Source organism: Budorcas taxicolor, chromosome 9 (genome assembly GCF_023091745.1).
Source record: "Budorcas taxicolor isolate Tak-1 chromosome 9, Takin1.1, whole genome shotgun sequence".
NCBI lineage: Eukaryota > Metazoa > Chordata > Mammalia > Artiodactyla > Bovidae > Budorcas > Budorcas taxicolor.
This window is the reverse complement of record NC_068918.1, coordinates 88,786,635-88,812,431: the sequence shown is the minus strand read 5'-3', so window position 1 is coordinate 88,812,431 and position 25,797 is coordinate 88,786,635. Positions and strand designations below refer to the sequence as shown.

At 40.4% G+C, this 25,797-nt stretch overlaps 1 protein-coding gene across 2 annotated transcripts in view; it reads left to right on the top strand.

The window, feature by feature from the left end:
- Positions 1-25,797, top strand: part of PRKN (parkin RBR E3 ubiquitin protein ligase) — a 1,201,361-nt gene that overhangs the window by 563,117 nt on the left and 612,447 nt on the right. For both annotated transcript variants that reach the window (XM_052645487.1, XM_052645486.1), the window contains exon 5: positions 4,876-4,959. In XM_052645487.1, coding sequence (XP_052501447.1) covers positions 4,876-4,959 — 84 coding nt within the window. The remainder of the gene's footprint in view (positions 1-4,875; positions 4,960-25,797) is intronic.

Sequence of the window (25,797 nt, the reverse complement as noted above, 5' to 3'; positions counted from 1 at the left end):
AGCATACTCAGTTTGAGAGGACCCCACTCAGCCCGTAATACCCTGGAAAGGTTCTCCGTGCTCTCACAGAGCCCGCCCCTCCCTTCGCCCCTGCCTCACGGCTACCGCTCCTCTGTTTTCGCCACTGTAGATCTGTTTGCATTTTATGTCAGTGGACTCTAGTATATATCGATTTTTTAAGCCATTTTATTTATTTCGGTTGTACTAGGTCTTCAGTTTTGCTCCAGTTTTTCTCTGGTTTCAGCAAGCAGGGGCTACTCTTTGTTGTGGTGTGAGGGCTTCTCACTGTGGTGGCTTCTCCCGTTGGGAGCACAGGCTCTAGCGTGTATGAGCTCGATGGTTGCGGCTCCTGGGCTCAGCCGTTGCGACACCCTGGCTTAGCTGCTCTGCAGCTTGTGGGAATCTTCCCAGATCAGGGATCGAATCCACGTTTCCTACACTGAGAGGTGGATTCTTTATGACTGATCCACCAGGCAAGCCCCATGCATATATTGTATTTCATATCTGGCTTCTTTCTTTCACATAATTTTGAGAATCATCCATGGTGTTGCATTTGTAAATAACATAATACTGTTGATTACTGAGTAGTATTTCATTGGCTACATGTAGCACATTTTGTTTATCCATTCATATTTTGATAGATATCTGGGTGGTCTCCAGTTCAAGGCTACTAAGACTAAAGTTGTTTTGACCATTGGTATATGATTCTCTTTGGGGACTCATGTTTTCATTGACCTGTTAATTATCTAGGAGTGGAATGGCGAAGGCTTGTTGTTAGTTGTATGTTTAATTTTTTTTAATTTCTAGTAAATTTCTAAACTAGCTGTGTCATTTTATATTTGAGCAGCAGTGTATGTGTATTCCATTTGTTTTATATTTGTTTTACATCTGACCAGCATTTTGTATTAATATCCTTTTTAATTTTATTCATTGAATATGTGTGCCCAGCTAATTTACAACATTAGCCTTTCTGTATACTTAACAAAAGCTATAAGAAAAAGGATTCTTCTCTCTTTTTCATAGCTGTATTCTTAGATATTAAGAGCTGTTTAACAAAGAGTTGCTTGGTGGATATATATGGATTCAAAAGATCTTTTCCCATATTATTTTCCCTGCTTACTATTTAATGGTTGCATTATTAAGCCTCTACTATAATCATAACACCGTGCTTAGCTTTATTAGAAGCAAAAGACCTTTATATCAAAGGGAGGAAAACACAGAACAAGATCTACTGTATGACGGGTGGAAATACCTACTTTCAGTGAGCTCAGTTGGCCCAGTCATGTCCAACTCTTTGTGACCCCTTGGGCTGCAGCACAACAGGCCTCCCTGTCCATCACAAACCCCCGGAGTTGACTCAGACTCATGTCCATTGAGTCGGTGACGCTGTCTCATCTTCTGTCATCCCCTTCTCCTGCTTTCAACTTTTCCCAGCATCAGGGTCTTTTCCAAGGAGTCAGTTCTTTGCATCAAGTGGCCAAAGTATTGGAGTTTCGGCTTCAACATCAGTCCTTCCAATGAATATTCAAGACTGACTTCCTTTCGGATGGACTGATTTGATCTCCTTGTAGTCCAAGGGACTCTCCAGCGTGTTCTCCAACACCACAAGTTGAAAGCATCAGTTCTTCGGCCCTCAGCTTTCTTTATGGTCCAACCCTCACATCCATACATGACTACTGAAAAACCACAGCTTGAACTATATCGACCTTTGTCGGCAAGGTAATGTCTCTGCTTTTCATTATGCTGGCTAGGTTTGTCATAACCTTTCTTCCAAGGAGTAAGCATCTTTTAATTTCATGGCTGCAGTCACCATCTGCAGTGATTTTGGAGCCCCCCAAAATAAAGTCTACCACTGTTTCCCCATCTATTTGCCATGAAGGGATGGGACCAAGGATGCCATGATCTTAGTTTTCTGAATGTTGAGCTTTAAGCCAACTTTTTTAGTCTCCTCTTTCACTTTTATCAAGAGGCTTTTTAGTTCTTCACTTTCTGCCATAAGGGTGGTGTCATCTGCCTGTCTGAGGTTATTGATATTTCTCCCGCCAATCTTGATTCCAGCTTGTGCTTCATCCAGCCCAGCATTTTGTATGATGTACTCTGCATATAAGTTAAATAAGTAGGGTGACAATATACAGCCTTGACGTACTCCTTTCTCAATTCTGAACAAGTATGATTTTCAAAATAATTTTCATCCCTAAAGTTTAATCATATTACTTATATATTTATGGAAACATTCAAGAGGATATTTTAAATGTAACACATTCAATGATAACTTGTGATAATTGGTAAAATTGTAGTAAAAATGCTTGAATTACCTTTTCCAAGCTGCAGAGTTCATCATGAGAAACGCTGGACTGGAAGAAACACAAGCTGGAATCAAGATTGCCGGGAGAAATATCAATATCTGTATTTCTGATTTTTTTGCCACATAAATAATATTCTGCTTCATGATTTTCAGTCAGTTGTAAGATTACTCAAGGCAAATCCCCAGATGTTATAATTGTCTACTCTCTTACTAATTCAAACAACTTGGATCACTGAATTCTATCAATGTGTTCTCAGATTTGACAGATGAGTAGCGCTAAGGTTTTAATTGAAGTAATTTCTCACTTGAGACCCAGAATGCAACTACTTCAACAAATGAATGAGGTTATATGGTGGCCAAAATGATGCTACAGTGTTTTTTGATTGCTTTTCATTATGAACTTGGAACATTTTATATGCTATCAAGGATTGGCAGACTTTTTCCATAAAAGGGCCAGATAGTAAATATGAAGGCTTGTTGAGCCACTTCCTCTGTGTTTCAACAGCTCAATTCTGACCTTGCTGTGCAGAAGCCACACAGATAATACACAAATGAACTACAGCCGTGTGCAATACATTTAATTTTGGACTTGGAAATTTGAGTATCATTTATTTTTTGTGTACCACAGAATACTCCTCTTTTAATGCTTTTAACCACTGAAAAATGTAATAGCATTCTTAGGTCATGGGCTGTACAAAAACAAACCGTAGCCTGGACTTGGTCAACAAGGCCATTGTTTAGTGAGTCCTGATATAGATGCTTATGGAAGTTGTGTATTTTTCTTGGTTGTGACTACTATTGGACCAAAAGGAGAACAACTTCTGAAAAAACAGGCACACAATTCTTTATTAAGACATGTATTTCACACTGTTCTGTCTGACATGGTTTTTCTGATATCTTTCTCCAGTTCTCTACCTTTGAGAGATGAAATAGATTTTCTTTTTATTCTTTCCTTGACACATTCTAATTCCTAGCTCCCTGGTGCTGCCATGTGATTTGCAGTCTTTTTAAACCTTGTGGTCTGGATACCTTTCTCACTCCTATATGAAGACCAGTAATTATAAATGCTTTCACCATGCAACTATTGTATAGTATACAATGCATACTTAAATACAATGATTAAACAATTTATATTTTCTAAAACTAGAAATGAGAAAAGTTAAATCTGCTTTATAATGTCAGAAAGTAACTGGGACATGTGTTTCTCTTTCCACGGGGCTATAGCAATAGCATTCAGTACTAATAGTTTGAGTAGCATGGATGAACTAGCAGATGTATCTCATTATGTCTAATTCTCATATCCAACTGATCTCTCTGCAGTTTTATTACTTGTATTATTTTGTTAATGTTTGAGATCAAGAAGAAAATTTTGAATGAGCTTTCTGTAATTTCCTGGTATAACATAAGGATTTGTCAGATAAAATGGTACTTAAGTAACAAAATCGCTACATAAATATTTTCATTGCTTTCTGGACCCTGAAAAAAACAACACACAAAAAGTGCATGTTTGTCATATGCACAGAAAGTTTCATTGCATTCCGTGTTTCTAAGCCGAGGATCTGCCAGTTCCAGCAGGAAGATTTAGGATCTTATGCTTCTTGAAAGGAAACTTTCTCCCTGTTAGTTGCTCCAGGTCTCAGTCGGCTTTCTTCCTCACCTCCGTATCCTCTCTGGGCTCCCTGTGGGCCTCCATGCAGAGAGGTCCCTCTGTTTTAGCGGAGGGCAGATTTCCAGAAAAGTTTGAAACTCTCTTCTCACCCAGACTTCTGCCTTTTGTCTTCCTTGGTGTCCTGGATTCACATGGTGCCATTATTAACTGTAATTCTCACGGGGCCTCAGGAAGGAGAAAGGGATAACGGAGTCTGCTCAGCCTCTCGACTGCAGCCGGGGGTCTTGCAGGCTTGCCGCCCCTGTTCCAGTGTGCCTGCTTGCCTGCTGAGTTGCTTCAGTCGCGTCCAACTCTGTGCAACCCATCAACTGTAGCCCGCCAGGCTCCTTTGTCCATGAGATTCCCCAGGCAAGAATACTCGAGTGGGTTGCCATGCCCTCCTCCAGGGGATCTTCCAGACCCAGCGATGGAACCTACCTCTTTTAACCTTTCCTGCATTAGTTGGCAGGCAGGTTCTTTACCTCTAACCACCTGGGAAGCCCCCATATTCCACTGCTGTCCCTCAAAGACTGCTTTTGAGTGTAACTTGCAAGTGTGTTTTCATTTAAAAGTTAGCAACTGAAACTGAAATGAACTTAAAGGTATTTAATTACGTTTGTAAACCATTAAATGTAACTACGAAGGGAAAGGACTCCATGTATATATGATACACATTTGGAGCAATATGCCAAATATTATCTTAGTACATTGTTGAAAATAGTTTTGACCTAGCAGATCCCCTCGAAGGGTCCTGAGAACTCCCCAGGTCTATGTATCATACTTTGACAATCATTGGACCTTATATTACTTTCATTATCATTTTATAACATAAACAGATTTTTAAAATGTGTTAATCAGTACATTTATTTTATAATTTGTGCACCAGGAATGTCCTGTTTTGTTTTGTTTTTTTTCCCCAAAGGGTCCTTCTTGCTGGGAAGATGTCTTAATCCCAAACCAAATGAGTGGTGAATGCCGGTCTCCAAACTGCCCTGGGACCAGAGCGGTAAGTACGGGTCAAATCTGTTCTTCATTATGGCATCTCCGGCGTTTGCTGGGAAATGAGATTACACACAAAATGCTAAATGTGTATTTTCCAAGCATTTTTCATATTTACAAAAAAGATTATCAGATTCAGAAGAGTTCATAATATTCACCAAGAATTCTAAGTGTATCATTGCCTTCCAGTGTCATTTTCCTAGAGACTTAGCCATTTGGAGTGACTGTGTTGAAACAGGACAATTTAAATTCCTCATAAGGTGATATTCATGGAACATAAAGAAGATTCCATTCAGGGTTCGGCAAAAGAAAATAACAAAGCTATACATTCATGCTTTTCCTACCGCTACAATGTTTTTCCTTTACATTCCCTGTGATTCAGAATCACTCTTTCTACCTTTCTTAGTGGTTTTCTGACACAGTGGGCTTTTAGAAAATCTAGAATGGATGGACAACTATTAATGCAATCACCATCATCTGTTCGGTGTAATCCCATTTTCTTTACGAACATATGGCGTATCTCTCATACCGAGAAGGTATTTCTGCAATGAGACCCTAAGTACTGAAGTTATTTTAAAAATACTGTTATTATTATGGTCATGTTTGTAATTTGGATATTGTTACAATTTTTACTTTGGAAAATCCTTGGGTCCATCATCATCTGATTGTATGAATTTTCCAATCTGTAAATACTGTTATGGCACCGACAGAAATGTCAGTGTTAGTTCACAGACTGTCACAGCCAGCCAACAGCTAATGTCTTCTCTGGTAGAGTGTTTGAGCTTGATCATCAGACATGTCTTCTCTCTCCAATCTGTTGGAGGATTGTAAGGCTATGGAGATAGCAATGAGCAGCAGTAAAGATCATTCTCCATCAGTTGGGACTGGGGACAGACACTGAACAGCTTTTTATTAATGCACATCCTGGTGCAAAATAGTGACTTGTGTGTCACTGACAGCTATCAAGGAATAATGCAGTCTTGCAAGTTTGCTATTGGGATGAAATTAAAGTACATATATTTTATTGGGAATAAGTAAGTATAATTACATATGTGTGTGTATGTATGTGAGTGTAATGTGTATATCTAGATAACATGCAGATATAATTACATTTAATAATAATGTAAATCCCTCGGTGCATATAACATTGCATACACAGCAATGTGAAGTCCTTTGAAACTCGACTTCAATCTTTGACAGTCTGACTGCCTCCATGTACCTTCATATTAATTGGAAGGATTCAGCTTAGCAGAATAGACAGTCTTGTGTCTTTGAAGATTCAGATTCAGACCAGTCAAAGGTGGATAGAGTAGGGTTGATAATCTTGCCTTTTCTTACTTGTTGAATTTTCAACTTACTTATGTATCAATACATAGTGCTTATTCTAAATTAATTTATATTGAGGTTTTATTTCTGACAGCATGGTGAGCTGATACCCTAAAAAAATCCTTGCAGTACACACTATATAAAATTACTGAATTGAATTACAAATACATTTCTTTTAAAGAATGACTGTGCTGATGACATAGTAAGGAAAAGTTTATAGGCCAAAAGTGTAAAGTATATATTTCTGGCTGTTCTCCAGAAGAAAAATCCTGTGAGCTAAAGTCACTCACCAGTAGGGATTAGGGCTTTAGACCGAGAAAACATTAGTGAGTCTAGGGCCTCATCGCGGTAGAAAATGAGACCATAGAATTATATTAAAGAGCCTCCTGTAAAACATGATCTCTTGGGATCAATTGGAGAGAGGAATGTTCTAGGGATAGGTGCCTATTTTATTTTCACTCTAGATAGAAATGTTAAATTAAAAATTACAGTAATTGACAGCAAATTAGCTAAATGGGTTAAACAGTGAGTGAATATATGAAAGAGAAATTATAACTTAGATCTGAAATTTGACCTAATAGAATATACTTAAAATAAGAAAAGAAAAGTTAAACAACATGGAGGATAAAATTAGATTTGTGAAGAAAATAGTAGAGAGAGCAGTGGAAAGGTAATATTTTAAAAGGTAATGAGGTACTTACCTGGCAGTGATTAGGACTCCATTCTTCCACTGCAAGGATACAGGTTTGATCCATGGTCAGAGGACTAAGATCCAGCATGCCACATGATGCTACCAAAAATAATAATAATAATAATCATGAAGCAGGGCTTTCCACAGTTTTTAAGACCCAAGAATCCCAAGCGCTAGGAATAAAATGAAAGTCACACCTAAATCGATCCGTTAAACTGTGGAACATAGAGGTCAGAGAGAAAATTTCAAAAGCAGCAGAGTGAAGACTGGTTGCTACCCAGGAGAAAGAATCGATAGTTATTTAATCAGTAGCAACATCGGAAGGCAGATGAAATGGGAACAGTATCTTCAAAGCTGAATGAAAATAAATGCTAAATTAAAACTGTATTTAAGAAAAATCTTCTACAAACAAAAGTTAAGAACAACAACCAAAAAGGCATTTTCAGGTAAATAGGAACTCAGGGAACCAACTTCTATCTAAAACTTTCAAGTAATTTCCAAGGTAAAGTATTTCAGGCAGAAAGATAATGATCCCAGAAGAAAAGCCTGAAATGTGAGAAGGAATGGTTGGGAAAAAAAATGGAAAAAAAACCTAAACAAAATATAGCAATCAGTATGATAACATTTAATGATTGGAAATATACATAAAGATAATATAAAGTTGCTGGGCAATATTGCATGTAAGCATGGAGCATAAAATTAAAGCTATGTGAAAAGTTGAATTCCTTCTTTGTCCTTATATTAAAACCATGTTTCTGGATTGCATTTTTACTGTGCAGCTAAATATAAACCATGTCTCTTCTATTTTCTAAAGCTTTGAATGTAGTGTTTGTTTCTTAAGAAGGTGAGAAGATAGGCACTTTAAGTAGTTTATTATTTTTACATTTATGGAGTATTTTAAATTTTGACTCAGTTTTATATAGAATATATATTATCATAAAACCTTCCATTTCTAGCACTTGAATAAAATATCCATATACTTAAAATTCAAAAGAGTAAGGTCTGTAATGTATTCTTAATTCATATTTATGCACTTAAAGATTAGCTCAATCATTTTACATAGCAGCAACTTTCACCTTAGTTTATAAGACTACAAAATATAAACCTGACCTTACCTGTGCTTTACGCAGAGAAATCTGAAACCAAGTCAGTTCTACCCTTGTCACTGCTGTCTTAGAAAGAAGCATCACAGTAGTTCTGAAAGACATCTTACCTTTTTATAAAAAGAATTATAGCCAACTCAAAGGGTGTGCACCTGAGAATAAGTAGAACAAAAATCAATTAGCATTTTTCCATTAGTGAAATTAATTCAACTTTGGATATGATATGGATTGTTTTTTATGTGCCTTGGGGAATACATATTTTTTCTTACTTGCACAGATGTAGACAAAAGCATACCTAGAGCCGTACTCTCTAGGCATTATTCCTGAGCTCCAAATCACAACTTTTAAAAGTGAGCATCCCCTGTTTGTCAGACACTCTCCTGTGAAGATGTCTGGCTTAGCAGTGCGTCTGTGGTAATGAAGGGTTTCTCAGCCAACTGTGAGATTGTTGCCTTTTCCCTCACACCTGACAATTCAGCAGTGGGGCTCAGGATCAGGAATAATTCCAGGGGGAAAAAAATGAAAAAAATATTTCAGTTATATCTTGTCTTAGACTGTGGAGTCTGCTATACCAAAGTGAAAGTCACTCAGAAATGTCCAGCTCTTTGCAACGCCATGGACTATACAGTCCTTGGAATTCTCCAGGCCAGAATACTGGACTGGGTAGCCTTTCCCTTCTCCAGGGGATCTTCCTAACCCAGGGATCAAACCCAGGTCTCCCTCATTGCAGGCGAATTCTTTACCAGCCGAGCCACAAGGGAAGCACAAGAATATTGGAGTGGGTAACCTATTCCTTCTCCAGCTGATCTTCCCAACCTAGGAATCAAACTGGGGTCTCTTGCATTGCACGCAGATTCTTTACCAACTGATCTATCAAGGAAGTCCCAAGGTATCATAAATTGAGTGACTTATGAACAACAAATACTTACTTCTGACAGTTGTGGAGGATGGAAGTCTAAGATTAAGGCACCAGCAGATTCAGTGACTGGGGAGAGCCCACTTCCTGATTCTTGGATGGCATTAGCACACCATTTCTTCCTGTGGTGGCCAGGGCAAAGGAGCTCTGGGGTCTCTTAATAAAGGCACTAACCCTATTCCTGAGGGTTCTGCTCTCGTGACCATATCACATTCTAAAGGCCTATTAAGGGGTGTTGATTCTACCACTTAACAGCCTATAGCATGCATCATATTTTATATCTTTGAGAAGTAATATTTGCTTAGATTCTTTTTTAGATTGATTTTGACCAGAGTTAAGCTCTTTTACATAGAATTTTCTTTCTTATCAGAAACAGTTGAGAAGAATCTCTTAAATAGCTCAAAGACTTATTTCAAGTGAAACTTGGTACTAAAAACTATCCTCTGAATTATAATAAATGATATAATTATTAAACTCAGTGTAGCAAATGGAGAGTGTTCATCTTACTCAATATGTAATTTATTTCTTTCATTTCTCCCTGTTAGGCTCAGTATATGTCAACTGGAACATTAGTTTGAATAGAAGTTAATATTCATAGTCTCCATCTTTGGTTTCATCTTCTGGGAAGATGTTGACCAGGAAACAATGAATATTAAATAAGTGTCACCAAATAGTGAACAATTTTTACTTATACATGATTTGCACATTTTATGTCCCAAAAGTTTCTTACTAATGTTTTAGTTTAAATCTGATTACTGTGCTTGAAGAGCTCTGTTTTTCTTTTGGTTTCCTTTTTTGTTGTTTTAGGCTTAACCAGAATCTCATAAAATGAGTCTTAGGGTTTCTCAGGATGGTGTGCTGGTGTAGTTGATATGTTCTTATTTTTTCCAATATCTAATAATAATGGAAGGTTGGCTTTGTTTTGTTTTTAAGAAAAAATCTGAGATTGACCAAGTTTTCACTGAGACAGCCACAAATGAAAGCCTTGATCTGCACAGTGTAGGAGTCATTGGCTGCATATTATTGTGTTGCCCAAGCTTACCTGCATTATGCAGTCAGCAACACATCACAACCATCTCCAAATACGTATTTAAACAGTCCCAACCCTTGTGGTTCTAGGGGCCTCATCAAACCTCAAGGGCCGGCTGGGTGGAGGGGGAGAATGGGGACAGAAGGTGAAGAGGAAAGGCCACGCTGACTCCTCTCATTCTGCCCTCATCCCTGGCGGGAGAGAAATGCTCTCCCTGTCCTTACACTGTTCTCTAGTTCTATTCTCTCAATTCTAAATAAAGTAGAGTTGCAGTCAAACTCAGATTATGATTGAATGGTATCTAAGCGTGACAAAATGTTCTTTGTTGTTTGACATGCAATTTGGGTGACAAACTAGAAACTTCTTACAGCATTTTTCAAAAACCTATCAAGTATTCAGACTCAAGGACAGTTTATTTCTAAATCAAGTTTTGAGTAGTGGAAAACAAAAAGTGTCTTTTTTTTTCTTTTAAAAAATTAAGGTAAAATTGAAAGATATCTATATTTTTTGCTGCGGAGTCGCTCAATTGTGTCTCACTCTTTGTCACCTTATGGACTGTGTAGCCAACCAGGCTGCTCTGTCTGTGGGATTTTTCAGGCAAGGATACTGGAGTGGGTTGCCATTTCCTTCTCCCGGGCATCTTCCCAACCCAGGGACTGAACCCGCGTCTCCTGTGTCCCCTGCATTGCAGGCAGATTCTTGACCTACTGAGCCACAGGGGAAGCATTTATATAGCTATCTTTATATATATACACATTATTGTACAATCAGCTGAAATTTTGTGAATTAAAACAAATCGTTTTTAATTTTATTTGTAAATAAGTCCACTATAGAAAAAAAATGTCATTTTTTTTAGGGAACTGAAGAAATTGAGGTAGTTTTTAAGAACTCATAGGTATTTGTGTGGCTCTGAAGTCTAGACTCAATTCCATTCGTTTTCCTTTTTATGTGAAATAACCCTGTTTTTATTTGAGTGCTTTTACAACTTAGTGGAAAATTTGATCAACAGTCTCTTCTCCATAGTACTGCTAAAGACTCTTGTACACTGTTGCATGAAAAACGTAATCACCAAGGAAAGGGAATCAGTGTATACAGCAGCATACTGGCACACACGAGATTCCCAATGTCCACACCATAGTCCCACAAACGTAACCTTGTTCGTTTATGATGCCATTTCTCAAGCAAATGTGCAGTTTCTTTAATGTATATTTTAAGTATTGAAAATAATTCTTGCTTCCTCACTTCCAGGAGAACCCTCATCTGTGTGAAGTGTAAGTTGCTTTTTCACTTGATGTGCTATAATTCATATCTTATTTCATATACAGAAGAAAAGCATGCATATTACCACAATGCTGTTGAGATATGAGCAGTTTTAACCATCCCCAAAGGCTTCAACAGTTACCACTTAATTTTTCATCTCTCCATGGAATGATTTCAAAGCTGGATGTGTCAGTGAGAGGCGCTGTTGAAGGTTATGTTGTGGTTTTAGACAAGGGGCCCAGAACACAAAGGTATGACAGAGGAATCTATCATGATTTTAGCCAAAATAGCACTCAGGACTGCTGGGGTTTAGATTAGGGGAGACGGTATATCGATTTACCTGAGAAGATAGCAAGAGCTGTGATAAGATAATTTCAGTAGATTTCTAAATGAAATTCTGAGAACTGGAGCAAAGAAAGATTAAATACCCCTGTAAACATCACCAAATTTTTCCGTTGGGATGGTAGATTAGACCTAAATGGGAATGCCAGGAATTGGGGACTGGAGGTCAGACTGTGATAGCCTCTGAGCAGACACACAGGAGGCTAATGGAGTGAGAAGAATGGAAGGAAGACTCAGGAGCAATGGACCGAGAGAGCGAGGCCTGCTTCTCCACCAGGAAATAGCCTTCTTGATTCTTCAAGCAGGTGATTGATGTGTCTTAGAGACCCACACTTCATCGTGCCCTGATGGCAGTCATTAAGAAACCATCATCCCTCTTATTCAGGTCAAGCTAGCGCTCAGAAAGTTATCAGAGGCCATGATAAAATTTAGTTTGTAAGATATATGCTGCAAAGCACACACTTAAACCAGTTTACCAAACTTGAGATGTTGTACAGAAAATATAATTATATAAATAGAAAATAGCAGTGGAGAATAAAATCAAAACTGAGAAGAATTTCATGCACTGTTGACTCACATGTGGGAAAACATTTACTTCCACTAATATTTAGAAAACAAACATAGTTTGGGATCCTCAGGGCTGAGTTTCCTAAAGCAGGTAATTATCAGTACTCAGTACTCAGTATTCAGAGTATACAGTCCTCAGTACTCAGGGTTCTGGAAAATAAGCTCAGTGCTAATCATCATCCATGAGTGTTTCTGTGAGATGTAGAGAAAACTTTTATGTGTAAAGATGGAAAAGCAAATTATAATTTAAAGTGTGTGTTTTTCCATTGAGAGAAATATAGTTGTTTTCATACCAAGTATATTTTGGTTATATTATTCTCTGCACAGAAAGCAAAGACTGACCTTCAAGCACTGGAAATCTGGTTGGGAAGATAAGACTTTACAGAAATGACTGCAGTTCGGATTGAACAGTGCAAGGGGAATGTGCACTGTACTTGGCTTCTGTGCCGGGCACTAGGGACAGAAAAGAGAATGTTTCATTTACTGCTCTCATAGTCTGGGGAAGATGTCAGGGTGGGCTCGGCCAGTGATGGTTTTTGCCCTGAACTGCATCTTGATGAAGCTGGATATGAAGGGGAGCAGAAGACCTCACTGTGTGAGTAAGAAAGAAGAAACAAGACAAGCCGGTGTCTCCCAGAGGCCAGCAGACAGGCACACAGAGTGTTTCTGCCGGGGCTCAGAGACGAGCATTCCCTCAACAGGTGAACAGAGAAGACTCTCGAGCAGTGGGCTGAGGCATGGACAGTGGAAATTCCGCAGGTAGTGATGTCGCCAAGATTAGCAGCGTTTTATGAGGCAGAGGAAATGACAGGAGTTGTTGCTGTTGTTGTAGGCGTTGAGTCGTTTCCCACTCTTTGCGGCCATATGAACTGTAGCCCACCAGGCTCCTCTGTCCATGGGATTTCCCTTGCGAAAATACTGGAGCAGGTAGCCATTTCATTCTCCAGGGGATCTTCCTAACCCAGGGATCAGATCCAGACCTCCGGTATTGGCAGGCGGATTCTTTACCACTGAGCCCCCGGGGAAGCCCTAATGACTTAGAAAACGAAGGGTCATTGATCCCTTAAGTACTATTAGCTGCCTGCTCCCTGGCAGGCAGGAGAGTCAGCACACCTGTGGGTGCAAAAATCAACATCCTCTGCCTCCACGGAGGTCCCCTCAGTCCTGACGAGCTTGGACTTGTCACCAGGGAGGATGAAAGCAAAGCCCAAGCGTTACAAGGACACGAACCAGGATGTCTGCCTAGAATCTGTGGGGTAGGGCACCCTTGATGGGGGCAGTGGAGGCCAGCACTGGAATCTGCAGGCTGAGTCAGAGTTCCTGGTGGAGAAGCCGGAGGATAACTTCTGGCAGAAAAGACCCTCTTGCAAGGCCCCTGCTATGAGAGAATGCTCTCCTGGAAAGTATCTGGAATTTTAGGCAAGACAGAGAAAACGGAGGCAGTGCACTTTCTCCCTTTGCTGTGTTTTTTATTTTTGTTTGTGAGGTTTTACATGGAGGATTATGACTAGTTATCGATGGAATCTCACTACACGAAAGTTTGGATATTTTGAAGGCTGAAATTGAAGTTGAGCTGGCTGGCATGAGAGATATGATAAAGAAAAAAGAAGGAAAAAGAAAATCGAAGTATACAATAATAAAAGATTATTTTTACACACTCTACTGTCCTTAAATCCCTGGTCAACGTGTGAGTCAAGGTAAATGAGAATCAGCATTTTGCCTTCCTTAAAGCTAGAAACAACATACAGATGAGATTTTAGTTTAGAACCGATTAGAAGCACCACACTTTTCTTGTATTTATTGGGTCATTAAGAACAGCCATATGGTTTTCTTGTCTCATCCGTTCACATTTCTCCAGTATGTTCCTCAGTGGGGGTCTGTTTAGCGGTTGATTGAAATTCTGTTCTTATTGGTTAACTCTCTGTTATCTGTAATCACCAGGAGTGAATGACCCAGTATAAAGGGTTTCCTCTCCACTCCTTTATTGCCACCCTTCCTGGAAAACTGGGACCTTTTTCCTTTGCCACTAACTTTTGAAAATATCAGAGAGTCGCAAAGAGCCGGACACAACTGAGCGACTGAACTGAACTCAGCTGAAAATGGGTTCCTACGTGCAGTGAAATTTGAGACTATCTGAGAGTCATCCCTTCTTCAGGATGATCCAGTTGACTGTCATTGTTTGCTGAGCAGTTGAGAAGCGAGTTAAAATGTCTGTTTCTAAGTGCATGTTTGTTCATGTCTGTGTTCTTTCCACTTCTCCGTTTGTGGAGCACACCATGCGCATCACTTAGGAAATCACACTGAGTGCGGAGCTTCGGGACTCAGTAAAGCTTCCTGAGTTTAAGAAGTAAGCAGTAGTCTATTGGGATCATGCAGCTGTTTGTGTCTGTAGATTTTCATCCCTTATTCAGAAACTCAGTATTTTCCTGGACCTCAGCATTGTCATTTTCCCTCACAGTTATCTCGTTTATTAGTTTTATACCTGCCTTATAAAAACAAGCCATTTCAAAGAACCGTTTCTCCATCTGCTTTTACCGTTCCATTAAAACTTACACTGATGTTCACAATTATGTCATTAAATGGCTTTATGTTAAGCAGTTAAAATTCAGATCACTTAGTACAATGTGCAGTATATGGAGACCATTCAGAGAATCAATTCTAATTTAGTATTTCACAGTGAGTACTAATAATTATTATAATGCATGCATTTCAATTTGGACATTTTCTTGATTGAATAATGAAATGCTTTAAATAAGTTCATTGCCTAAGGACTGCAGTTCGGTCACGTACTTTGGTGATGAGATGTTTATCTCATATGGATAAAAGCAGATATAAATGGAGAGTCTACACTGCCCAGCTATGTGGTCACAGCTTATGGCTGCATAAGAATAAACCCGCAACAGTAGAGATACAAAAAGTACATTTTATTGGAGTTCAGCTAAAGAAGCTCCTTAGAGATGGCTTGTGTTTACTCTTATGAAATAAGTAGGGTCCATTGAACTGTGATAAAGAAGTTGTCACTGAAGAATAGGGTTTTTCAGTGATGGTTATGGGACTACCTAGATGAACTCTGTGACTGTTGGATCCCAATAGAGCAAGTAATGGAGAGATTACCCATACCAGAGGATTAATCAGGATGCTACAAAGTCATGATTACTACAAACTAGGAATTATAGTCCACTAATTCCGATTATGATGCACTGTTTAAAATATTTGTTGTTGTTCGGTCGCTCAGTCGTGTTGAACTCTTTGTGACCCCATGGACTGCAGCATGTCTGCCTCCCTGTCCATCACCATCTCCCAGAGCTTGCTCAAACTCATGTCCATTGAGTCGGTGATGCCATCCAGCCATCTCATCCTGTCGTCCCCTTCTCCTCCTGCCCCCAATCCCTCCCAACATCAGGGTCTTTTCCAATGAGTCAACTGTTTGCATGAGGTGGCCAAAGTACTGGAGTTTCAGCTTTAGCATCATTCCTTCCAAAGAAATCCCAGGGCTGATCTCCTTCAGAATGGATTGGTTGGATCTCCTTGCAGTCCAAGGGACTCTCAAGAGTCTTCTCCAACACTGGTGACCCTCAAAACAAATAAATGAACAAAACTAAAGGACAATAATATAATAACCAAACCCTTCATGATGAGGAAAGACAATCTCTGTGTAAAAAAAAACAGAGGAAAAGAGGCGGGGTGGGTAACTGGAGGTAATTAAATCACCCAAGTAAATGAAAATGACAGAAATCAGGTAGTGTCTGCTTGGCTTTCTCTTTGGAACATGTACACGAGGAGCCCTTAACCATCATGGAAAATGCCTAAGAGACCACGTGGCGAAGCCACATGGAAATAGGCAGAGGTGACTCAGGAACCAGGTGTCCCCTCACCCAGCTGATCAGCCTTCCTATCACTTGTCTTTTGCGTCAACATCAGCCTTCACACCTGGTTTTTGAGCCTCCCCAGCTGCTGCCACGGGGCCAAGATTAGCAGTCTCCACCAAAGTTCAATTAAATTGCAGATTTGTGAGCAAAATATGTCTAGGAAAAGCTTTCAAATCAGTAACATTTGGGGTGGTTTGCGGCACAGCAACGGGTAACTGAAATATGTCCCATAGCCCTGCATGATTATGTGATTATACAAAAGGCCACACACACTGTCATGTATAGCTGTGTGTGTGTGTGTGTGTGTGTGTCGTAGTTTTATAAAAGCAGGCTCAGATTACAAATCAGACAATGAGTTGATGATGGGAGCATCAGAGTAGAATTATAAGGACTTGAGGGTTTATGCATGCCTGCTAGATCATTTGTATCTTTGAATCCTGTCTTTAGCCTGGATAGTATCTTTTAAACAAGAACACGCACTTTCCAGTCAGTCCCCCCACTGTGTGGTCATGCCAGAGAAATTAAGATACAGTTATGTATCTGTGCTGTGCTGTGCTATCACTTGGTTGTGTCCAACTCTTCGTACCCCGTGGTCTGCAGCCCGCCAGGCTCTTCCGTCCACGGGAATTCTCCAGGCAAGAATAGTGGAGTCGGTTGCCATGCCCTCCTCCAGGGGATCTTCCCAACCCAGGACTGAACCCAGGTCTCCCACATTGCAGGCAGCTTCCTTACCGTCGGAGCCCCCAGGGAAGCCCTATGTATCTGTTCATATCTAATTTAATTCTGTCCACTCTACCTGAGTCTACACTCTGGTCTCCGATTTCTGCATGTACTTCCTAAGTCACCATTAACAATGTGTTTCCAAACAATTTTGCCTGATGGTGTATTCTTCCTGTGGTCATTGTGTAGCTTAATAGACAGATGCGTGGCCACGGAAGTGAGAGAAGCTTGACCTGAGCTTTTCCTCTCACGCTTGTGGTCTGATAGTCTTGGACAAAATCTTCACACTCCTGTCAGTTTTCTCATTTGTGAAACAGATATCCATGACTTTTTATACAAGGCAGTTGGAATGAGTAAATGTGATAAAGGATATATAAAGTGCTTGCGTCAGAGTCTCACAGTGTAAGGGATCAATACACTGCAGTTATTATTACCATAGTTGTTCTTATTCTAATGTATTGACTTTTATTAGGCGTGATCTCTGGCTTTGTCCACCAGTACTGTGGAAACGGACCATCATGCCACTGTAGTTGATTGTAATTTCTACAAATAACACAAAGTATTCAAATTGATAAAAATGCTCTGACAATAACTGTGTAGCAGACTGCAGCATCTGTAGTTCCCTTAAATAAAAATGTACTCAATTTGAATTTTATATAATACACGTATGATTGTGACATAGATAAAATTCCCTGCCAGCTGATCTGGAGGAAAAAAATAAATAACTTAGTCACAATCACTTAGAAGAGCATTGCTGTTGATTTTTTTTTTCAGAATTATGCACCAGGATAATTGTCATAATATATTATTATGAATGGTATACTTGAACTGCAATTTAAAGTTACGATGCCTCCATTATTTTCATAATAAGTGTTGCTTTTTCTCATTATAAGAACATAATGTGGGCTGAATAAAAATAGCCTTCACTTAAAGTAAAGGCTAAAACTTAGGTTTAATCAAACCACATGGAGAAGATCACTGTTGACACTGGGAATGTGCTTTCTTCTAGATGGTTTTCAGGCTATACATGTGTGTCTGCACAGGAACACACACTTTTTTGTAATGAACTCATATCTTATGTATTACTTTGTAATTTGTATCTTGTACATCCTATATTGTACTCATTTTCCTAGCAACAGATGGAAGTCTACATGACTGTTTTATGACTGATGCTCTTCTGTTCTGCTTAGTGGTCCCCCACCGGTGAGTGTTTCAGCTGCTCTGCATTCCGTGATCTCTCTCGCGTACATCTCTGAACACGTGTCTGGTCACACAGTTTTATTTCTGTGTGTTTGACTGTGCTTGGTCTCTGTTGCTGCACAGGCTCTTCTCGAGCTCGAACGAGTGGGGGCTCCTCTCTAGCTGCAGTGCATGGGCTTTTCACTGTGGCGTCTTCCCTTGTTGCGGAGCAAGAATCTCGGATGCACAGGCTTCAGTAGCTGTAGCGCGCGTTTGTGGCTCGCAGGCTCTAGAGCACAGCACGGTAGCTCTGGTTCACAGGCTGAGCTTCTCTGAGGCTTGTGGGATCTTCTCGTGACAGGGATCAAACCCCTGGCTCTGCATTGGCAGGTGGACTCTCCCCCTCTGAGCTGCCAGGGAATCCTTGGTCACATTTTCAGAATATAATTTCAGAAGCAGAGTTGCTAGGTCAAAAGCATTTTGTGTTTAGAGTGTTATGATGCTTAATTCCATTAGGGCCTCAGGAAAGTGCACACCTGTTTTCACTTTCCCTAAAACTTACCCACTCCAGTATGCTGCTGCTGCTGCTACTGCTGCTAAGTCATTTCAGTCGTGTCCGACTCGGTGCGACCCCATAGACAGCAGCCCACCAGGCTTCCCCATCCCTGGGATTCTCCAGGCAGGAACACGGGAGTGGGTTGCCATTTCCTTCTCCAGTGCATGAAAGTGAAAAGTGAAAGGGAAGCCACTCAATCATGTCCGACTCTTCGCAGCCCCATGGACTGCAGCCTACCAGGCTTCTCTGTCCATGGATTTTCCAGGCAACAGTACTGGAGTGGGGTGCCATTGCCTTCTCCGCCATTCCAGTATACTTGCATGGAAAACCACATGGACAGAGGAGCCTTGCAGTCTACAGTCCTTGAGGATGCGAAAGAGTTGGACATGACTTAATGACTAAACCCAACAAAACTATTATAACACGGGTCACTTGTTTTACTTTTTATCAGTGTTTTCAGTGGAACACTGTATCTCATGTTAAATTACCTGTTCCCAATTACTAGGAAGCATGAGTAGGTTTCCATTATTTCTTGCTCATTATTGTGGCTATTTCCTTTCCTTATAAGGACCCATTTCTTATAGTAACCCTTTATCATATATATTGCAAATATTTTTTGCCGGTAAGTAATTTAACTTGAAAGTCTTTATATGGTGTTTTAGCACTATTTAAGCCAGTTAACAATGATGTGCTTAACTCATTTAGCATTTAAGGAGTTAAATGCATTGTCTTCTTTATAGTATAAAGTCTTTGCAGTCATTCTTAGTAGAATCTCCTTGACATGCAAAATCATTATAGATATTTACTGAAAATTTTTCCTAGTTTTTTTTTCCAAATCTTTCTTTTTAAAATATTTGATAAATGTAAATTTAATGTTAGTGTGAAGGATTTTATATGAATCTAATTATACTTATTTCTCCTCCCCAAAACTAACTTTGAGGTCTTATCTCTAGAGTCTGTCCTGCTCCTTTAACCTGTCTTTGTGCCTCCTGCATAGTTTTGATTCCTGTAACATACAACATATTAGAACATAAAGTTTGAAAATAAATTTTATGAACTTGTTTTCAATATATAAGTTCAGCATGTCATCCCAGAGAAATCATGAGAGAATATTATCTAAACATAGATTAAATGTGGCAATGTGTATCTTGTTTTTGAGCTCTGAGCTGTTTCCAGAAAAGCTAACACTCCCCCAAATTAACTCCTTAGACTTTTATTGGATACATAGTACCAGCTCTTGGCTAGTATTTCTGGTTGACCAGCAGTTCCAACCATAGAGACATATGGGCTTCCCTGGTGGCTCAGCTGGTAAAGAATCTGCCTGCAATGCAAGAGACCTGGGTTGGATCCCTGGTTTGGAAAGATCCCCTGGAGAAGGGAATGGCAACCCACTCCAGTATTCTGGCCTAGAGAATTCCATGGGATCACAAAGAGTTGTACACAACTGAGCGACTTTGCCTTCTCTCTCTCTCTCTCTCTGTCTGTCTATATATATATATATATTTATGTATATATATATGATTAACATCTCGTGGCATAATATATACTTTGTCAAGTTTTTTCTTTTACTTGCCAAACTAGAGTGCTCGATAAAGTTACGTGGAAGATTACTATTCTCTAAATGACAGATATTCAGCATTTTTCAACTTGAATAAAGTTTGTTAAATCAGTTATCTTACAGTTAGCTTTTAAAAATTATTATTTCTATTTGGTTTATAATATTACTTTTTAGGGAAGCTAGGTATTAATAAAATTAGCACTCCAATACTCTTTATCATTTTGTTTTTCTAAACCTAACATCCCACTCTGTCCATCTTTCCAGCGCATGAGTGTGTGCTAAGTCGCTCGGTCGTGTCCAACTCTCTGCGACCCTATGTGCTATAGCACACCAGGCTCCTCTGTCCATGAGATTTCCCAGGCAAGCATACTGCAGTGGGTTGCCATTTCCTTCTTTAGGGGATCTTCCCAACTGAGGGGTCAAACCCGAGTCTGTAGGATCTCCTGCATTGGCAGGTAGATACTTTATCACTGAGGCAACGGGGAAGCCCCATCTTTCAGGTATTACCATGTAATTTTCTTAAGTAGTATGGAATTTCCAAAAACGCAGACAAGCAGGAAGGAAAAGAATAATTTACATGAACTATCCTTGTTTTTATCTTCTCTACCTATTTTGGCTTGATTTAGTAAAGCACCAGAATATTGCCTTAAAAGCTTTGGAACAAGAAAGACCTAGATTTAAGACACTAGTTGTAAGCATGCATTGCTAGTTGTGTGACCTTGAACACAGTTTTAGTTCTTTTTTTTAATCCTTTTTAAAATTATTGAGTTATAGGTGATTTGTTGTTATCGTTTAGTTGCTAAGTCATGTCCGATTCTTTTGCAGCCCCATGGACTGCAGCCCACCAGGCTGAATACTGGAGTGGGTTGCCATTTTCTTCTACATGATTGAGCTTAAAAGCATTTATATAGCAAAGAAATCCATGAAAAAGACAACCTACTGAATGAGAGAAAGTATGTACAAATGTTATAAGGGGTTAGTATCCAAAATATATAAATAGCACATACAGATTGATACAGTTCTTTTTTCAGCATAGGAAGTGATAACAGTTTCTGCCATGAGGGTTGTTTTGAGGTGATAGATATACGTAAATAGCAATTACCACAGTACCAATACATAACAGGCACTCCCTAAGTTTCACCTATTATCTATTATTAGGCAAATCTAATGACAATCCAAGAAAGGCTACTATTATGTAAAACTGTAAAATATATAGTATGCTTGTTGATATCCTCTATTTTTCAAAATTCTTAAACAATATAATACTGTATTGTCAAACATTATTTGTGCTACATTGTAACAATTAATTTAAAAGATCTCAAATATCCAAGGCAATCTTGATAAGGAACAGAATTGGAGGTATCTTACTCCCTGACTTCAAAAGTATAGTTACCAAAGCAGTGTGGTAATGGCACAAAAATTGATACACAGATCAATGGAACAGAATAGGGAGCCCAGAAATAAACCCATGCACTTAAACAGTCAATTAATCTACAAGAAAGGAGACAAAAATATACAATGAGGAGAAAGTCCCTTCAATAACCAGGTCTCAGAAAACTGGACATTTCTAGGTAAAAGAATGATATTAGAACGTTTTCTCATCTGATATATAAAAATAAACTCAAAATGGATTAGATACCTAAACGTAAGACTGCAAACCATGAAACTTCTAGAAGAGTAACGCCAACCGTCTCTATGTGGCATAATACTGTGAGATTAGAGTCCAAAGAAAGATCTTATTCATGTTGACCATACTGACTCATGCATTCAACAAATATTCGTGAAGTATTTAGGCATAACTCTAGATTATAGGAATAAGGAGGTAAACAAAACTAGAAAAGACAGAAGGAAGCGATACAATGTTCGATGCAGTCCAGTGGGTGAACAGCAGGACTTCAGCTGATAGTAACTGATAGAGGTTTCCCAAACCCGTGAACTTATTTTCTGATAAATTAAGAGGGAAGCATTTCTAACACAATGTTAATCAATTTTAGAAAATCTACTCTGAACAAAAAGAGCACCTGTGAAAATGATCAGAACTCAAAATCTGACTTTCCATTTCCCTTCCCCTATATACTGCTTATATGATGAAGTGTTGGGGCTAGATAATCTTCCAGGTTCCTGCAAACTTTAAATGTCAGTGACCTTTATCTTTCTGTAAAGAAGAATGTAACATATCAGTAATGAGATAGCTAAGATACAGAAATACAAAACAAAGTATACATGTCAATTGCAGATTATAAATTATAATATTCTGCCAATGCCTAGTCAAGGCTATGGTTTTTCCAGCGGTCATGTATAGATGTGAGAGTTGGATTGTGAAGAAGGCTGAGTGCCAAAGAATTGATGCTTTTGAACTGTGGTGTTGGAGATGTCTCTTGAGAGTCCCTTAGACTGCAAGGAGATCCAAGCAGTCCATTCTAAAGGAGATCAGTCCTGGGTGTTCATTGGAAGGACTGATGCTAAAGCTGAAACTTCAATACTTCGGCTACCTCATGCGAAGAGTTGACTCATTGGAAGACTCTGATGCTGCGACGGATTGGGGGCAGGAGGAGAAGGGGACGACAGAGGATGAGATGGCTGGATGGCATCACGGACTCGATGGATGTGAGTCTGAGTGAACTCCGGGAGTTGGTGATGGACAGGGAGCCCTGGCGTGCTGCAATTCATGGGGTCGCGAAGAGTCGGACACGACTGAGCAACTGAACTGAACTGAACTAAACTTAACCAATGTTTTATATTCCTTCCTAACACATCTAGTCTATTTTAAAAGATTTAATACAGTTAACAATTATTTATATGAAGTGAAAAAGTTCTTTTCCAATTTCCTGTTCTCCTATGACATTTTAAACTGAAGATATTAATAAATGTTTTACATGAAGAAGAATGCTTCAGAAGGAGGAAAGCAGGTCAGATTTCAGAACCATTAACCTGTTGCGCTAGACCCTGATGTGCTCAGATGCGATCTGTCGTCCGCACTCGTCTCACTCATTGTCTTCTCAAGGCATTGAGAAAAGTGATGGCGAGCAGATAATCATAGCAAATGGGATAGGTGATCCAGGAGTCAGTCTCTGAAAAGAAAGAGTCCAAGAAGGTAAGCAAGAGTTCCTCTAAGCCAAGAATCAACAAGTGGGTCAGGTTAAGGGAAAGCCAGGAGCTCAGGGAAATTGGGTCAAGCTTCTTTTATATTACAGTGAAAATCAGGAATATTACAGGCACATCATGGAGAGGTCTCCCTATATGTCCCGAGCATTGAGCTTGTTTCAAAGGAAGAATGATGAAAATTCTCTGGAATGTTCAGGGAGAGCCAAGTAATATGTATTAAAGCTGTTTGATATGAAGGTGACCCAGAAGCAGCCAACCCCTTTCACGCTTGGCAGAGAGCACAGAAAGTCTGCGTACATGCCTGCAACTGGAGGCTGGCACACAGGGAGACACTGAGTCGTGGTCCTGACCAGAGCGTGTTCTGGAAGGATGCTGGTGTAACAAGGGAGGTTTACGGCAGATGTGGGACATGCCTGGCACCCTGAAGAATGGGGAAGAACACTTGGCCGTGTTGAAGGGCAAAAGGAAGCCTTGATTCCAGGAAGGATGGGACTTCAGTAAAGGTGTACAGATGAGAATTAGTGTGCCCTGCAACAGCAACAGTCAGACTGTCCTCTGAGAGCAAGAGGAAGACGTGAATAATAGCAGCTTCTGAGATGTTTCCCGTAATTGGGACTGTGTCATGTGCAGAGCACACCCAATTCCCAGCAGTGATCTCTTAAATAGAGATGTACCGACCGGAAGCATTTCCTAATGTAGAGGCGAGATCGTTTGTCAAGGGGTGGAAAGGAAAAGGTATTGGTGTAAGGGGAATAGAAAAGATTTCAGACAGCTGTTCTGGGAGAGTTTCAGGAATTTGGGGGACAGTATGCAACAGAAAGGCTGTGGGCTGTTGGATCGATCGTGCCTAGGTTCCAAGTCAGTGAGTATGGACTGGCCCTGGACTTGGTTCTGTAACGTTTGCCTGTGAAGCTTGATGGTCTGATCTGAGGATCAAGCTGGGAGTAGACTGGGGACATTGTAGGGTGGGGACAGGGTGGGTGGGAGCCGGTGGAGCAGTAAATCCAGGTCTGGTGTGGGGCCAACCTCGGGGACGCTACTGGTGAGGAAACCCAGCTTTGCAGGAATCTGGCAAACGGCCACACTGCTTTTGTCTTTACAGATTTAATTGATGTTGAGTGCCGCTTCTTTTCCTCCCTTAACATCCACAGTTGCCTTACCTGAGACAGCCAGAAAGAGATAGTGTTCTCAGCTTTAAGGCCAGCCCGTACACTAATCTGATCCTTCCCTAAAGAGCAACGGGACTAGCATCTGCAGCTTTTATAAATTATTGAGATGATATAATTGAGATGACACGTTTTTAGGTTATGGTTGCTGCTGATTCGCTTCAGTCGTGCCCAACTCTGTGCGACCCCGTAGACGGCAGCCCACCAGGCTCCCCCATCCCTGGGATTCTCCAGGCAAGAACACTGGAGTGAGTTGCCATTTCCTTCTCAGAGGTTATGTTATGGTATGGTATGTACTAGCAAATTTAAGTTTAGTTTCTCAGTCGTGTCCGACTCTTAGACCCCATGGACCATAGCCTGCCAGGCTCCTGTGACCATGGGACTTTTCTCAGGTAAGAATCCTGGAGTGTTGCCATTTCCTTCTCCAGGGGAATCTTCTCAACCTGGGGATTGAACTTGGCTCTCCTGTGTTCCAGGCAGATTCTTTACTACAGATGGTAAATGCCTGCAAAACGGGAGACCGCGGTGTGCTCCAAGGGTCTGGAAGATCCCCTGGAGAAGGAAATGGCCACCTGCTCCACTATTCTTGCCTGAAAGAAATCCCAAGGACAGAGGAGCCTAGTGGGCTACAGTCCCTCTGGCCCCAAAGAGCCGGACATGACTGAGCAGCTAACACTCACTTTCATGTATTAGTAAGGAGTTACTCACATTATCAAAGTCGAAAAATAGGGCTTCCCTGGAAGCTCAGACAATAAAGAATCTGCCTGCCGTGCAGGAGACCCAGGTTCAATCCCTGGTTCGGGAAGATGCCCTAGAGAAGGAAATGGCAAACCACTCCAGTATTTCTGCCTGGAAAATCCCATGGACAGAGGAGCCTGGCAGGCTACAGTCCATGGGATCGCAAGAGTCAGACACGACTTAGCAACTGAACCGTGAAGTCAAAAAATAAATGACATCCAGTATAACCCTGGACAATTAAAGTACAAATATATGGCATTCAGTGGGAGCAAAATGCACATTGGCCCAAGTCAAGACTGAGAATAAATGATAACATGGAAATACAACTGCAAAGGAGCCCGTCCCCAGAAGCAACTTGTCCTGAGAGTGCAGTCCCCTGTCCTTGATTAACAGTGCCTGGGTCCCGGAGCTAACACTGACAGTGAGACTGGTGTGCACACACGAGCGCAGTTCCAACACGGCAGCTATTCCTTGGGTTCTCCACCCGTACGTGTCAGGTCACCTCTTGTGGGAGAAGCCGGGACGCCAAACCTTACCTTCGGGGTCTCACCTCAGCACGTGAGCTGGAGACAAAATATAACCTGAGGAAAAGACCTTCATTGGAAAGTTTAAAATGTCAGACCCAGGCACTCAGTTTCCACATGGGGTTCTGGGGCAGGGCAGGGTGAGCGCAGCAGCGTGGAGAGGGATCCCCGCGTGATTCTGAAGCTCTCCTGTCT